This window comes from Tinamus guttatus, unplaced genomic scaffold (assembly GCF_059628265.1).
Source record: "Tinamus guttatus ecotype Peru unplaced genomic scaffold, ASM5962826v1 Tinamus_guttatus_pri_ptg000323l, whole genome shotgun sequence".
Taxonomy (NCBI): Eukaryota; Metazoa; Chordata; class Aves; order Tinamiformes; family Tinamidae; genus Tinamus; species Tinamus guttatus.
Window position 1 is genome coordinate 101,867 of NW_028288857.1, and position 15,774 is coordinate 117,640.

A 15,774-nucleotide genomic window follows, 5' to 3' on the forward strand; every position below is an offset into this window, starting at 1 on the left:
GTGGGGCAGGGCGGTGGGCCTGATGTCGCCACCCTGACGTGTCGGTGTCACAGCCTTGTCCCTTGCTGTCCCCTCAGACTGCAGCGAGGCCCAGCTGCGCCCTCCCGCCTGCCCTCGGCAGCGCCAAGATGGCAGGTCCATTGACAGCCAGTGAGATCCGGCGGCGCTTCATCGCCTTCTTCCAGGAGAACCAGCACACCTACGTGCACTCTTCCTCCACCATCCCTCTGGATGACCCCACGCTGCTCTTCGCCAACGCCGGAATGAATCAGGTAGGATTCCCACTCCGTTTGCTTTTGCCTTTCAGCTCTTGGGTGGCCCCTCACCAGGTGTGGCTGGCTCTGTAAATGCTTTAGTTTGCAGGGAATCCTTTTTTCACCTTCCAGGGGCTGGGCTGACCTTGCTCACATTGCTCTTGATTTTGCTTTAGCGAGGTTAATAATTGTCCCTTTGACAGAGTTTCCAAACAAACTAGAAATCTCTTCTGCAGGCTGTTGGAAAAGCATTGGTGCCCGTTCCTGTGGCAACGAGATGGCTGGTGCATCTGCTGGAGTCCCCTGCACTATTGCGGAGTTGGCAGAAACACAGGGAGAGCTTCCCTTGTCTGCTGGGCTGACTGCAGCCACAGGAGCACTGCCAGCATCCCTCCCTTGACCCTTTAGACCACAACTAGTGCTGCAAATAAGCGCATGAGGAAACCTGCACAGATGACTAATAACTTAAAATGCGTTGTTTGGGCCTGGATTGCTGAAGGTGTTTCATAGGAGGTCAACACTGATTTTATTGTCAGCTGGGAATCTGGCTACTTCCTGCCCCTTTGGAAATCCCTTTTGGGACTCAGTGTGCTCCAGGAACAGGAGTTCTGCACCTTCTCCGGTGCAGGAGACAGCAGGCTTGGTGTTTCTGAATGGTCCCACCTATGTCCAGGCTGGTGACATATCATGAGATGGATAACACCCCCTGCCTTGCTGTAACTTGCAACATTGGTAAATGAGCTTACAATGTCTTCCTTGGCTTAGGCTTCTCTCCCCTCTTTCCTCACAGTTCAAACCAATCTTCCTCAATACTATCGACCCCTCGCACCCGCTCGCCAAACTGAACAGAGCTACCAACACTCAGAAGTGCATCCGAGCTGGGGGCAAGCACAACGACCTGGATGACGTGGGAAAGGATGTCTACCACCACACCTTCTTCGAGATGTTGGGGTCCTGGTCCTTTGGGGATTATTTCAAGGTAGAATTGGCAGCTCTGAATCTTTTGCACAAAATTGCTTTTCTTTGCAAATTCAGCAGAGTGTTTGTCATACAAATGGGCCAAGAGGAATTAAAATAATCTTGATTTGGAGTGGTTCCAAAGGTTCCTAAGGCACATTGGGCTCCTTTGGAATAAATGAGCGTGGAGGAAAAACTCCATGCTGCAGGATGTTTTTAGATTGATTACTTAATGATGGAAAGCTGATTAAAAATCACTGCTAGTTTGGAGTTTTCAGGTAGAGGTTTTAGTGACTGCCCTGGAGCCGTGACAAGCAGCGTATGCTGTGACTGTGATGGATCTCAAACAGGAGCAGTGACAACATGGTAAAGTCCTTGCCCAAGCTTCCTGCTAGAGTTGATTCAGCTTCATAAAAGGGTTGTTAAGAATACAGAATAGCCCCAGATTTGAGAGGCCTTGGACTCTTTTAGGCAGAAAACCTGCTAGGAGCTAATTTGGCTGCCTCGGGAATCTATATGAGATAATCCTTGTGCACTGCGTATTTCTCGTAACAACTGGGCAAGTTCTTGTAGTCCAGTTCTCATTTGCTAGAGCTGCTAGCACAGGGAGACTTCTGGACTCGCTTGTCTGAATAGTTGTGTGGAGGCTAGTTTCCTGATTTTCTGAATGGCCCCAAGTCAGGCATGGAAAGTTTCTGCATGCCTGAGAGACTCCCTGGACAGGTCATAGTCAGGTAGTGAGTACAGCAACCTGCATGGGCAGATACTGAATGTTGAAGCGAAGCTCTGTTTGCTTTCACTTGCTCACCTCATCTTTCCCTCTGCAGGAACTTGCTTGTAAACTGGCTCTGGACCTTCTCACCAAGGAGTTTGGCATCCCCATTGAAAGACTCTATGTCACTTACTTTGGTGGAAATGAAGCTGCAGGACTGCAGCCAGACCTGGAGTGCAAGCAGATTTGGCTGGATTTGGGGTAAGATCCTTCAAGCAAGGAGGCTGTGTGTTTTGGTGAGCAATAGGGAAGGCATCAGACGGGCACTGCTGGAGGCTGCCTTTGTGGCTCGGAGAGACTACACGTCTCTGGGTCTGCTTGTCCCCAGCACAAGTGTACATCCAAGTGCTGGTAGCTCTGTCCAATTTAGCCATCACGTGCAGGTGGTCTAAACTATTGAGGAAGGTGGGTTTGAATTGAGAGGACATGTAAACCAAGGAAGGCATCTGGAAGTTGTGTTCAAACACTCAAAGAACCATTTTTTTTTGTGACAGACGCTTTCTCCCATTAAAAAATCTCTAATTTTTTGCAACTTATTAAACTATCTGCCTTTGTTCAGAGAAGGGCGATGTGCCTTATGAGGCAGAGTACTTGTAACAGGAACTTTTAGCAGAGTTGGTGTGTTTGCAGGGTGGTGGAGCTGCCAAGCCAAAGGGAAGCACTGGATTAGGTGGAAGAGACTAAGAGCTGTGCCCTAGATCTTTCATTTCAAAATCTCTTGAATAAGCTTAAGAACGTAAGAAGTGTCCCACTAGGTCAGGCCAACAAGCTCTTCAGTGCCATATGCTGCCTCTGACAGCAGCAGGAGGAGATGGTGATCAAGAAGAGCAGGAGGCCTGGTTGTGGCTGGCGCTCAGAGTTGTGAGGGATTGAACGGGATAGATTTAATAAGGGACTTGCACTCCCAGCTGCATGGGGAGTGTGCCTGATCCTCCTCTTGAGCCTGTTGGATTTTCGTAACTCTTAATCATATCCTCAGCCATTTCCCCTCCGGACTGAAGACTCTTAGAATTTCTAGCTTCTCTTCGTAAAGCAAACATTCCACCACTAGGTAGCTTTAGTTTCTTTCTCTGTTCTTTCTGTGCCTGTGCCTCATCCTCCCTGAGCTGTGGAAAGCAGAACTGCACGTAGCAGTCAAGCTGTGGGCCTGCCAACATTGCCGTCAAAGGCAATGAAATGCCTTTGCTCTTGTGGCTGTTGACCTCTCTGAAATGTGCTATGGACCCAGGGACACAGAGCTAGACCATTGGGCCAACCCGCCCAGCATGTGTTAAAGCCAGATATCCACTTGTGCTCCTGACTGGGCCTTCACTGAGAAGTTCTGCAGGCTTCTATTTGCCGAGGCAGGAGCCAGGTGCTGCTGCTTGCCTGGTCCTCCTCAGCAGGGAGGTGAGTAGACGGTAGGAGCCTGGGAATCGGGCTCTTGAATGGATCTGTCTCAGGACCTTGGCTGCTCTTCTGCTTGCTCAGGAACTTGCTGAACTGAGATTTGTTTGGTATAATCTTCAGTTCCGGGGATTCCTGCTTTGCCATAAGCCTCTTCAACAAAAGTTTCCTGTTACAGGCTGGATGAGAGCAGGATTCTGCCTGGCAATATGAAGGATAACTTCTGGGAAATGGGAGACACGGGCCCCTGCGGCCCTTGCAGCGAGATCCACTACGACCGGATCGGGGACAGAGATGCTTCACACCTGGTCAATCAGGATGATCCCAATGTCCTGGAGATCTGGAACCTGGTGTTCATACAGTTCAACAGGTGGGTGAGCCCTGAACCTCCAGGCAGCTCTGGCTTTGCATGGGAAGTTGCTCAGGCTGTGCAGTTAGTGACAGCTCTTAGCACAATTTCTCATGCCCATTTTTCTTCTGAGCTGCTGAATGGGGAGTGAGGGTGAACTGTGAGTCCTGTGTTTATGCGTGCTGCTCCTCATTAAACATGTAGAGTGCCATTAGCCACTAGCCTCCTCTCTTGTTATGATTCACCCAACTTAGCAGTGTGGCCACTCTCAGCCCTCTGACACAGGTGTTTCTTTATTGCCTTGCTCTTGCTATGGCTTCATTCCTGTACCTAAGAACATCTCCCAGCGGTTTAGATGTTGTACAAGCTTCTGAGCTGGTATTGCACCACTGAGAAGTGAGAACAATTGAGTTATTTGGAGGCTGGACACACTGTCACTGACCTGGGGGCACCCATAGGAGCCTGGCTCTTCATTCAGTCCTTTGGGATCACCCTTCAGTGTCTTCCCAACTCCCATGAGGCCCTTGCGGTCAACAGGATTGGAATTATTAACCATTCCTCTTTGTCCTGGAGCTGTGTGATTTGCAATGCTCTGTCCTGCAGCAAACCTGAACAGAAGAGGTTGCTCACACCTGGTTTGAGGGGCAAATCCAGAATGTTTCCTCAACTCACTGGTGGGGATTAGGTAGGAAAGAGATGCCATCCTGATCTGGGCTAAGGTTGTTGAGGATCTTGTTTATTAGATATTATCAAAGTTCCCCTGTGTGGGAATTGCATGTTGGCCTGTCCCATAAATGTTACAGAACAACATGGAGATGAGAAGAGCGATTGCCAAGTCTGCATTGCCCCCATCCGTAATGGCTTTTCTTCCTTTTTGGCTTTGGCAGGGAAGCTGATGGGAGTCTGAAACCTCTTCCGAAGAAGAGTATTGATACTGGGATGGGTCTGGAGAGGCTGGTTTCTGTGCTGCAGAACAAGATGTCCAACTATGACACTGACCTTTTCATTCCTTACTTTGAAGCCATCCAAAAGGTAAGAACAGGAAGTCTGGGCTTGGAGCCTCACCCAGCTGTGTCTCTTCCCCCTTTTCCTAAGCTCTCTGGAAGATTCATGGGAGTGGTTGGCCAGGGATAGTGTCTGCAGATCTCCACTTTCTCAGCTGTAGTGAACTTTGCAGATTTCTACCTTGCTGAAGATAGAAAGTCAGGCTGGACCACTGATTGCTGCCTTGAGGCACATTTCCAGAGGAGAATGAGGGATATGAGAGTGCAGATTTCCTAGATATTTCCTGTGAGCTGTCCTGGTTATGCACTCCTGTGATAAACTGACTCTTGTCTCCCTTTTGCTCTGGTCATCCTGGCACCATGCAGAGTCCAGCAGGTCTCCATCTTCCTGGGAACATCAGCTCACCTTCCAAGAGGAGCACCCTATTCCTATGCCCTGGGAAAGGGGATCAGGGTGGCCTGGGAGCTACTTTCCCTGCAGTTCTGCCACCTCACTGATCCCCACCCCATGCCAATTGCCTTCTCCCTGCACAGGGCACTGGTGCCAGGCCCTACATGGGGCAGGTTGGGGCTGACGACGCAGATGGCATAGACATGGCCTACCGTGTGCTCGCTGACCACGCGCGGACCATCACGCTGGCCCTGTCTGATGGGGGCAGACCTGACAACACTGGCCGAGGGTAAGAAGGGAGCCTGTGCTGTCTGTGGTCTGTTCAACACATTTCCCTGTTGGGGGAAGTTAGGCTATTGTGTCTCCTTGAAATGTCTGAAAGCGTCGCTGAAGCAGTAGATAAAGGGGTGTTTGCCACACTGTGTTTGACACTGTTAAAAACCCTGCAGCAGAGTCCCCTAAAAGATGAAGACACTGCAGCCTGAGTGCTACAGGGAGTGCCACTATATCGACCCCCAGGGAGGATCACTGTGGACAAGTAGATACAAAGCACTGTTTGCAGCAGTGCTGCTGTCAAAAAAGCAGCAATGTTTGGGCTGGGGTGCAGCGGGCACCTAGTGTATCTGAGAAATGGGGCTGCCCCATTCACCTTCACCTCTGGCTTGCTGCTGCCATGAGCAGTTACTCGCGAGAAAATGTGAAGAGAGGGGGAAGAACCCTGCATTCTCCCTCCAGGGAGGGGATGCCAGTAGGTGGGTGCTGAGGGATCTGGTGGGAATGAACTGGAGGTGCAATATTTGCGTGAGGGGCTCTGCTCTCCCCTAGGTATGTGCTGAGACGGATTCTCCGACGGGCTGTGCGCTACTCCCACGAGAAACTCAATGCCCCCAAGGGCTTCTTTGCTACTCTGGTTGATGTGGTGGTGCAGTCACTGGTGAGTTTTCTTCCCACTGTGCTGTATTTGCCAGCATGTGCAGAGCACCATGCTGAAGGATTAATGCCCTTGGGTCTGCAGGGAGATGCCTTCCCTGAGCTGAAGAAGGACCCAGATATGGTGAAGGACATCATCAATGAAGAAGAGGATCAATTTCTAAAAACGCTCAGCAGAGGACGTCGCATCCTGGACAGGAAAATTCAGAGCTTGGGAGACAGTAAAAGCATCCCTGGTAAGGCTGAGACTTCTCCTTTCCAAATGTGCCAAGAAGTGCTTATGCTTTGGGACTGAGTCAGGGCCCAGGTGGACTAGGAGCTGCTGGAGGGTGTGGAGGAGAAAGCTGGAGTCAAGAGCCTGTTGCTCAGAGCAGGGCCACCCCATTTTCTCCCCTCTGTGTTCATTTGCTCAGATCTGCATCTGCCCAGGCAACATGGTAGTGTGATCTCTGCCCCTGATCCTGCCAGTGAAGAGCCTGTCGGGTATCCATGTTCACCAGAGACGAGTTTTCTACCCTGCCAACTACTGACTGCCGTAGCACAGAGCTAGTTGGGTGGGCCAGCCAGTCGGAGAGCAGGGAGAGGAGTGATGGCTCCTGGTACAGGAGTGCTGACTGCTCTGCTTTTCCTCTGCAGGTGACACTGCCTGGCTGCTCTACGATACCTATGGATTTCCTGTGGATCTCACTGGGCTCATCGCCGAGGAGAAGGGCCTCGTCGTGGATATGGAGGGCTTTGAAGAAGAGCGGAAAAACGCGCAGGTAGCCAGCAGCTCTGGGGAGCTGGTCCGAGAGGATGCCGGGAGGAGCCCCTTCCTCTAAGCTTGTGCTCATCAGTCTGCTCTGTTCCTATGTGTACACTCACACCCTAGTTGTCCTCTGTAGGGTCCAGAGCACAACACTAGACTCCGGGATGTGCCTTTTCTGTGCAGCTGGGGCTCTGTTTGTGCACTAATATTGTAGGCCTAGAGCTCAGTCTGCAGACAGAATTAATGAGGTCCTGGGAACAACTCCCTTTGTCCCCATGGAAGTCCTGGGCCTCCTTGTCTGAGGAGTGGAGTCTCCTGTCAGGCCTGGTAGCTTGGATGCATTTCCTGACACATACAGCAACACAGAGTGGCATAGATGAGCTGGCCTGTGCTGGGCTTAGACTTGCTTTGGCTGCCTTCTGGTAGTGTGGGAGCAGCCTGCTCTGAAGCCAGAAGAGGTGGGAGCTCTCTGGCTGGTGACGGGTGTTTGCCCCATTATAGCTCTGACCCAGGCGCGTGTCCAGGCTGATGTGCGCACGCCAGCACTGAAGTGGGTTCTCTCAAACTTGTGTTTTTCACTTGCAGCTGAAATCCCAAGGCAAGGGTGCTGGAGGGGAGGACCTCCTCATGCTGGACATTTATGCCATCGAAGAGCTAAGGGCCCGAGGGCTGGAGGTGACTGATGACTCGCCGAAATACAGCTATATTTCGGATCCAAGCGGTGCCTATGGTATGATAAAGCCTTCTCAGAACCACCCTTTGCTCTCAGATCTTTCCTCACACCTCTCACAGGCAGGAGCTGCTTTGTCAGGTTTTCCTGGCATGAACCTCAGCAAGGGCCCCTTGGGGCTCACCTTCCTTGAGACATGGAGGTGGGACTGGTGTGCGTGTGAATAACGCATTTGTAATAAATGGAGCAGAGGAAGAGAAATGCAGACTGCTCAAGGGCTGTTCTAGGGACTGTTCACATCAGTTCCTGCCAAGCTGATCAGAGAGACTTAAGGGAACTCCTCTTCCCTGCAGCTTCTTCTCTGCACACTGCAGTGTCTCCATTTCCACATGACCCTTGCCAGTGCCACGCAACTTTGCAGATGCTCCTCGGTCTGTTAGTGCCCTTGACCCACTTGCTGGTTTTGGCTCTTGCTCCTAATTCTCTAATTTGCTGTAGAGCCAGGAAGCCCCAGCTCTTAGCCACGCATGCGGCTGACTTGTCCTGCAGAAGGTGGGGACGAAGTGTCATTCCCTGCGTCGGACGGCCCAATTGGATTCCCTCTTCCCCAGCTAAATGTTGCCTTAGTTCTTCCTCTTTACACCCGTTACGTGTTTAGCTGCCTTGAGCTTGTGCAATAGCTGGGAGCCTTTCCTATGAAGTTCTGCTTCTACACGGTGTCTGCAAGGTTTTCTGATTCTACTGACACTGTCTGTCCTCCCGGTGACAGATTTTGGGAGTCTCGTGGCCACAGTGAAAGCCATCCGCAGGGAGAAGAAGTTTGTGGAGGAAGTATCCACTGGCCAGGAGTGTGGGCTAGTACTGGATCGCACTTGCTTCTACGCTGAGCAGGGCGGGCAGATCTATGACGAGGGCTACATGGTCAAGGACGACGCCAGCGGGGAGGACGTGAGTGGGCTCGAAAGCCTCATCCACAGGCTCAGCCTGAGCTAGGGCCTGGGCGGGTGTGTGCAGGGAGGAGGAAGGTGTCGAGTAAGCTCGAGCCATTCCACACCCATGGTAGGCATCAGGCTTTGCAGCGGTGTCCCTGGGCGTGCGGCAAGGCTCAGTGTGCTGGGGTTTGCTCCCCTGCTTCTTGGGAGGCTTCTCTGAACATCATGCTGCAGCTTTTGGCTGTCATCAGGATGTGGTGCCTGCAGCAGTGTGGTTGGGACAGCTGTGCTGCAGGATGGTGCTTTCGCACCATGAGGTGAGGAGCTCGTTCAGCTCTGCTGCACCCCCTAACTGCTCTCACTTCAGCTCTGCTTTGCAGCCCTGCATGCTCTGCCTGGGGGTGCTTAGCTTGCTCCTACTGCACACACCAGTCCAGGCTTTTCCAGCTGCAGTCGAGGCCTCTGGCTGGACGACCTGTCCCCTGCCTTGACCTGTCTCACACTGCTCACTGAGTGTGTTTCCCTCTTTCTATAGAAAACAGAGTTCACAGTGAAGAACGTGCAAGTCCGAGGAGGGTATGTGCTTCACATGGGAACTATCTATGGGAGCTTGAAAGTAGGAGATCAAGTCCATCTGTCTATTGATGAGGTGAGTTAAGACATGGTGGCTTCCTCTCTCATCCCAGGAAGGTTTTATCTCATTTTGTCCCCTTGGTGCTGCTCTGGGATGAGTCTGTCCTCTCTGCAGCACATGGTGCAGGCAGTAGCTTGGCTCCTCTGGCCCTTCTGCCTGGCATTTGGCTACCTCCACTCAAACTGGTTGGGGATTGTCCTGCTCCCTAAGTCAAGACTGCAGGGCAGTGAGTGTGACGAGTTGTTTCTGGTCACCTCAAGCTGGTTCAGGTTTCTCCTGAAGCTGTTCAATAAACCGTTTCCTCTGCTAGAGGCTCTGTGGTGCAAGGCCCCGTTTAACAGTGCCTTCCTCCTGCAGACCAGGCGGAGGTCAGTCATGAGCAACCACACAGCCACCCACATCCTCAACTTCGCCTTGCGCTCAGTGCTGGGGGAGGCTGACCAGAGAGGGTCACTGGTTGCACCCGACAAGCTGCGGTTTGACTTCACAGCCAAGGGAGCCCTGTCTACGCAGGAGATCAAGAAAGTTGAAGGGATTGCCAACCAGATAATCGGGGAAGAAAAGGTGAGTATGGCTGCCAGCTTCAGGAGGGCCTTGTGGGCTGGGAAGTACTCAGTCAGTTCACTTGCTGCAGTCCTGGAGGAAGATTCCCATCGTTTTCCTGGCAAACTCAAGCACAGGCTTGGTACCACATCTGAACTGGCCTCAGGGAATGGCTGGGGCACCAGTTTTCAGAGGGAGTCTGGTGTGAATCCCATTCATTCAGTGCTTTCCTTTCCCTGTGACTGCAGTGCGTGGTGTAACGTGGATCTATGTTTGTCACCGTGCTATTCCTCACAGTGTTTTGGGGCAAAGATAAGTTCTGCTTAGGTCACCATTTCCCACTGATCATGTGGACTGGCTCTGTGTGGTCAGTCCTTGTGTTTGACTGGATATGGACATGCTCAGGAAAAAATGCCTTGGATCAAGTTTTTGGATGATCTGAGATGCTGGAAGTTTGGCCCAGCAGGAATCTGCTGAGCTACTGATACAGCATGGTGCACAGATCACCATCATCTCAAAGGGTTTTGAGTGATACTTTGCTGTCTTCACCAGTTCTGAGACCTCTCCAGGACTGAATTATTCCAGTAATTCCTTGCTTGCTCTAATGTTGTGTTAGTTATGAGAACTAAGGGGCACTTCTTAATCAATCTGGGATCCCTGTGGCTCCTGTGAGGCCCAGAACTTTCCTTTTTGGGATCTTTCAGAAGAAGCCAGGGTTCCTTGGGAATGCAGGGCCTTTGCTCACAGTTGACAGGACCAGCTCTTATCTGCTCCCCTTTCCTGTCCTCCACAGACCGTGTACGCCAAGGACTGCATTCTCGCAGCGGCCAAAGCTATCCAGGGCTTGCGGGCTGTTTTTGACGAGACCTACCCCGATCCTGTCCGCGTGGTCTCCATCGGCATCCCCGTGGAGGAGCTGCTGGCTGATCCCTCCGGCCCCGCAGGCTCCATCGCTTCTATTGAGTTCTGCGGCGGGACGTGAGTATCCATTACAACAGCTGAGTTGAGTCCTGTCTCCACCCTTGCTGCATCTCTTTGCAAGGCTGTATTTTTTGTTGCTATGCTGCTATCTGCTAGGAAAAAAAAAAAGGAAAGTGATTTTTAACTCTCCTGTGGGTTTGTGTCTGGATTCTTTCAAAAGGCACTTGCAGAACTCCGGCCACGCTGGCCCCTTCGTGATTGTGTCAGAAGAAGCAATTGCTAAAGGCATCCGAAGGATAGTCGCAGTCACTGGAGCTGAGGCTCGAAAGGTGAGGGAGAGGCAGGAGATGATCCGCTGTAACAGCCGTGCACAGCACAGATGCGGTAACCTTGTGCCAAGAATCCTTCCAGGGCAGTTTGACCAGTATTCCTACTGGGATAACTTGGTGTCATGGAGTATCAGAATGAGGTACTAAGGGACTTATGGCTTGAACTCCACCAGCCCTGTCACGGCAAAGGACACTGCTGTCAGTGAAGGCTGCTACCTGTGACACAGAGGAGAGAGGGGGGAACCTCAGCTGGGCACAAGGTGGGTCCCAGAGGTGGCTGTGGGATAAACTCCTGTTGGTTTGCGAAATGGGCTGCAGATCTAGAGGTTCTGGGGTGGCAGATGTCCGGATTTATTCAAGCCTTGGTACTGTGCACCCCACTGAGTGTGGGAATGGCAAGGAGCCTCCACACCTGGACCTGTGACATATGGCGCTGACCAAGTCTCCACTTGGTAACGCTCCCTATGAAACATGACTTGGTTTTTCTTCTGCTAGGCCCTCAGAAAAGTAGACAGCCTCAAGAAATTGCTGGCTGACCTAGATGCCAAAGTGAAAGTCCAGACAGCTCCCAACAAGGATGTGCAGAAGGAGATTGCAGATCTCAGTGAGGTGAGTGGGACCTCAACTGCCACCCGTGGCTGGTGGTAACAAGATCCAAGTTCAGGTTCTTGCCTCTGTGTCTTCCTAGAGGGTGTCTGAGGTCACTCGGTCTCAGCTGCATGGGTGTAATGGCTGGTGGACTTGTGGAACACAAGCAAAGCAGAAGCATCTTGTGGATGCCACAGCCAGCACCTCCTCTCTGAAGCTGTTGGGCACAGGGAGGGGTGGCTTACTGAGCTCTAGCAGTCAAGGTTGTTGCAGTGTGGTCCATGTCGTAGTCGCTCATCTCTTCCCTGTGTTGCAGATGCTGGCCACTGCTGTTGTCCCGCAGTGGCAGAAAGATGAGCTGAGAGAAGCTGTTAAAGCACTCAAGAAGGTTATGGATGACCTGGACCGGGCAAGCAAAGCCAACATCCAGAAGCGAGTAAGCCCTGTGCAGGAATCAAAGGCAGTTTGAGAGAGGGCCTGTGGCAGGCTCCTTTGGGGGAGCTTCATTGCGGCCCAGTCCAGAAGGGAGCTGAGCAGTGGGGACACCCTGCTCTCTCCTCAAGACCCTGGCTCACTGTGGCTCTTGCTCCTTGGCACAGAGGTTGGCCCACCCTCTGCATCAGTTTTCAGTGATGAGGGTGCTCTGCAGCAGTGAGCTCCCCCTGTCCTAAGCCCAGCTGCATCTGCTGCTGGTCTGTGGCGTGAAGGACCTGCAGTACCTCTGGGGAGGTGGGATGTTCCTATTCTAGGTGTAGAGCCCCTGGGCGTGGGTGCAGGATGCGTGTGGTATAAGGTTCTTCCTGAGTTGGGTTTTCCTGGAGGGACCACCACTCACAGCAGCGTTACTGCCTTGCACATCACGCGTGCACCTGCCAGCACGTTCCGCCCCTAGCTCTGCAGTGCGGGGCTGCTCAGGGCCAGGCCATGGGTGTGTTAGGAGAAGCTGGGGGCCCCCTATAGCTGGGGGTAGATTATGCCTACGTTGTCCTTGCGTCCGACTGCCCTGTGCCTGCTCCGATGTCTAAGCACTGCTCTTCTCAGGTGCTGGAGAAGACGAAGCAAGTCATTGAGAGTCACCCTAACCAGCCTCTGGTAATCATGGAAATGGAAAATGGAGCTTCAGCAAAGGTAGGGGAAGGTCTGGGCTCTCCCTGACAACTTGGCACTCTCCCTGACACCTGTATCTGGCAGCGCAGGCAGCCTAAGGGAGCAGCCGGGTGTCGTTTAGTAGCCAACGGTGTCAGCAACACTTTGCTCCCCAGGGAGCCTCCTCCAGGCGCTCTGTGCTGCATCTTGCCGTTCCTGAGAGCAGAGGATTCTCCTTAAAATTAAGAGGGTGCTGGACATTCTCAGTAGCCTCTCCACATTGGAGAGTGTGATACCCTTCTGGTTTCTTCATGTCCCTGTCAAGTCTTGCTGCCTTCTTACCCTCTTCAGAGCAGCCACCCTCCTCCCTTGAATCCAGCAGAGCGATTCCCTTCTGTCTGTTATACTGCCTGCCATGCCACAGGGCGCAGAGACCTGAATATTGTGCCCAGCTCACTGAGCCCTGGGCTCTAAGAGCAGATCCAAGGGGCACTTGGAGGGCACCCTCCTCACCACAGTTGGAGCAGGGCTCTCTGCAAGCTGATGCGACTCTCATCCCGCAGGCACTGAATGAGTCTCTGAAGCTCTTCAAGGCTCAGTCGCCCCAGACTGCCACCATGCTCTTCGCTGTGGATAACGAGGCTGGCCGAATTACCTGCCTATGTCAAGTACCCCAGGTAACGCAGGGAGCACGCGCGGGCGCACACCCTTCTCCAAACCGCTGGCCCTGGGGTTCTCTCTCCACCTCCCTCAACCCTGAACGGTGCCCGCAGCGCTTTACCCTGTCTCTCCCTGCATTTTTTCCCCTCTCTTTTCCAGGAGACAGTGCAGAGGGGCCTCAAGGCCAGCCAGTGGGTGCAGGAGGTGTCGGCTCTCATGGACGGCAAAGGTGGCGGTAAAGACGTCTCGGCCCAGGCCACGGGCAAGAACGTGGGCTGCCTGCAGGAGGCTCTCAAGCTGGCCACGGACTTTGCGAGGCTGCGCTTGGGCGAGCTGAAGAACTGACGGGAGCCGGGGCGGACAGCAGCGGTTTTGCGGTGGGGAGGGGAAAAGGCCGCTCCAATAAAGCTGCTCGCGCGGACTCGCGCTGCCCTGCCCGGGGCGGCGCGACGGGGCGGGCTCCTCCCTCTGTCCTCGCTCCTCCCTCTTCCCTGCGCCGCGGCGGGCCGAGCCGAGCCGAGCCGGACATGCCGCCGGATCAGCGCCGCCTGCGCGGCCCCGAGGAGTCGCAGCCGCCGGAGGTGTGGGCGGCGGCGGCGGGCGGGAAGGCGGCGGAGGATGAGGAGGACGCGGGGGAGGCAGCGGCGCGGGACCCGTGCGCGCTGCGGCCGCTGTTCGCGCGCGCGGGGCTGCTGAGCCAGGCCGAGGGCTCGGCCTACGTGGAGCTGGGCGGCGGCACCAAGGTGCTGTGCGCCGCGTGGGGCCCGCGCGAGGCGGCGGCCGAGCAGCCGGCCGGGCGGCTCGTGTGCGAGTTCCGGCGCGCGCCCTTCGCCGGCCGCGGCGCGCGGGCCGCGCGCGAGGCGGAGCGCGAGGCGGCGGCCGCGCTGCGCGAGGCGCTGGAGCCGGCCGTGCGCCTGGCGCGCTACCCGCGCGCGCGCCTCGCCGTCAGCGCCCTCGTGCTGCAGGACGGCGGCTCCGCGCTCGCCGCCGCCGTGAGCGCCGCCGCGCTGGCGCTCGCCGACGCCGGCGTCGAGATGTACGACCTGGCCGTGGGCTGCGCGCTCTGCCTCCCGCGCGGCGCCGCATCCGCGTGGTTGCTGCAGCCCAGCGCGGCCGAGGAGCGCCGCGCCGCCGCCCGCCTCACCGTGGCGCTGCTGCCCGCCCTCAACCAGGTGTCGGCGCTGCTGGGCGACGGCGAGGGCGGCGCCGCCGACGGCTGGGCCCAGGCGCTGCGCCTCGGCCTCGACGGCTGCCAGCGCCTCTACCCGCTGCTGCGGCAGAGCCTCCTGCGCGCCGCGCGGCGCCGCGACGCCGCCTCCGCCCTCTGACAGCGGCGCTGGCCCGAGCGGCCCCTGCGTCCCGGCCTCCATCCTTCCCCCCTGCGCTGCTCGAGCCTCTGTGCGCTGCCCGTGATGCTCCTCGCTGCAGCAAGGGGCTGCCTAGGCACCTGGGCCAGTTGCTTGGAGCACTGGGGTTGGCCCCTCGCCTGTTGGACTGCTGCCGTCAGCCTCCGCTGGAGCCCCGTGCCCACCAGGCTGTCCCCGTGCCCACCAGGCTGCCCCTCACCACGGCCCAGAGGCCGCGGACGGTGCTGAGGATGAGACCGGCAGCTGCTGCCTGCCCACCGCCACCCTGGAGGGCTCCAGCAGGCCCCACGGCTTGCGCTGCCTGGACTGACAGTGACTTGCTTCTCTGGACAGAGTGTCAGGGTGGCGGAGAGACATATTTTGGTTGGTTAGGTTGCCTCTTTTTTAACAATAAATTAGGCTCTTCTGAGGAGTCTTCTTGTGGCTCTACCATGGGTTCTGCTGCGTCTTTCTCATGCTGGCAAGACCTGAGAACTGGCTGCTTTTACCAGGAGCCTGGTGCTGGGTCCACCAGCAGCACAGCAGCCTCATGCACCCCCTTGTTTTTCCCCAGCAAGCCCCAAGCTGGATTTGGAGAAGCAAGAGCAGGAACCATATTCAAGACTCTTGGGGGGTCTGTTGCTCTGAGCTGTCCTAGGATCCAAGGAGGTGCCCAGATCCAGCTTTGTCACAGGGAGAGCAGCACTGGGGCCACAAACTTCAAGCTGTGTATGGGCACTGTGCATCAGCCATTGTGCAGACAGAGCCGAAGGGGAACGAGGCTGGTGGCAGCTTGGCATTGCATGGGACAGCCACAGCCCAAGGCAGCTTGACACCATGCTTGGTCCTCTGGGTGATAAATCCTGCAGCTACCTGTAGCCAGATAGTTTGAGCTCAAGAAACCTTCACTTCCCCTAGCAGAGCCCATTGCATTTGTATGTATATATAGTGCATTTAAGATGGTTAAAAAGTGCATCAGACCTCAAATAATCAGAGAAAAGAAATACAAATTTTATTATTTTTTTCTTTCCAACACAATACACTCTTTTACCAGAGCAAATTAGAAATGCAGAACTATTTCCTACCATCAAGAGAAGGACGACCTAGAAACGAGGGACACAGAAATTGGATGTGACTCTGCAGAACAGGGAGGATGAAGGGGACCGTGGGTTCCTCGCTTGAAGAGGCAGCCTGGAGCACTCCTGCTGCTGGCTCCACAGCAGAAACGTGCCCAAGGGCAAAGCAAGCACCTCCCATTATTGGTGGCAAAGCTG

At 54.7% G+C, this 15,774-nt stretch overlaps 2 protein-coding genes across 2 annotated transcripts; both read left to right on the top strand.

Annotated features, from left to right (window-relative positions):
• The first annotated feature begins 65 nt into the window (after nt 1-65).
• AARS1 (alanyl-tRNA synthetase 1) lies at nt 66-13,502 on the top strand. Its single transcript, XM_010212138.2, has 20 exons — nt 66-272; nt 1,045-1,233; nt 2,039-2,184; nt 3,548-3,739; nt 4,606-4,750; nt 5,257-5,402; nt 5,939-6,047; nt 6,129-6,279; nt 6,680-6,804; nt 7,377-7,521; nt 8,231-8,409; nt 8,929-9,042; nt 9,385-9,591; nt 10,364-10,548; nt 10,712-10,820; nt 11,316-11,429; nt 11,725-11,844; nt 12,450-12,536; nt 13,058-13,171; nt 13,314-13,502. The coding sequence occupies exons 1-20, from the start codon at nt 129-131 to the stop codon at nt 13,497-13,499; spliced, it is 2,907 nt and encodes a 968-aa protein (XP_010210440.2). The 5' UTR covers nt 66-128; the 3' UTR covers nt 13,500-13,502.
• A 163-nt stretch (nt 13,503-13,665) lies between these two features.
• EXOSC6 (exosome component 6) lies at nt 13,666-14,482 on the top strand. The gene has a single exon (XM_088529114.1). It carries the CDS (start codon nt 13,682-13,684, stop codon nt 14,480-14,482), a length of 801 nt encoding a protein of 266 aa, XP_088385240.1. The 5' UTR covers nt 13,666-13,681.
• Nucleotides 14,483-15,774: the final 1,292 nt, after the last annotated feature.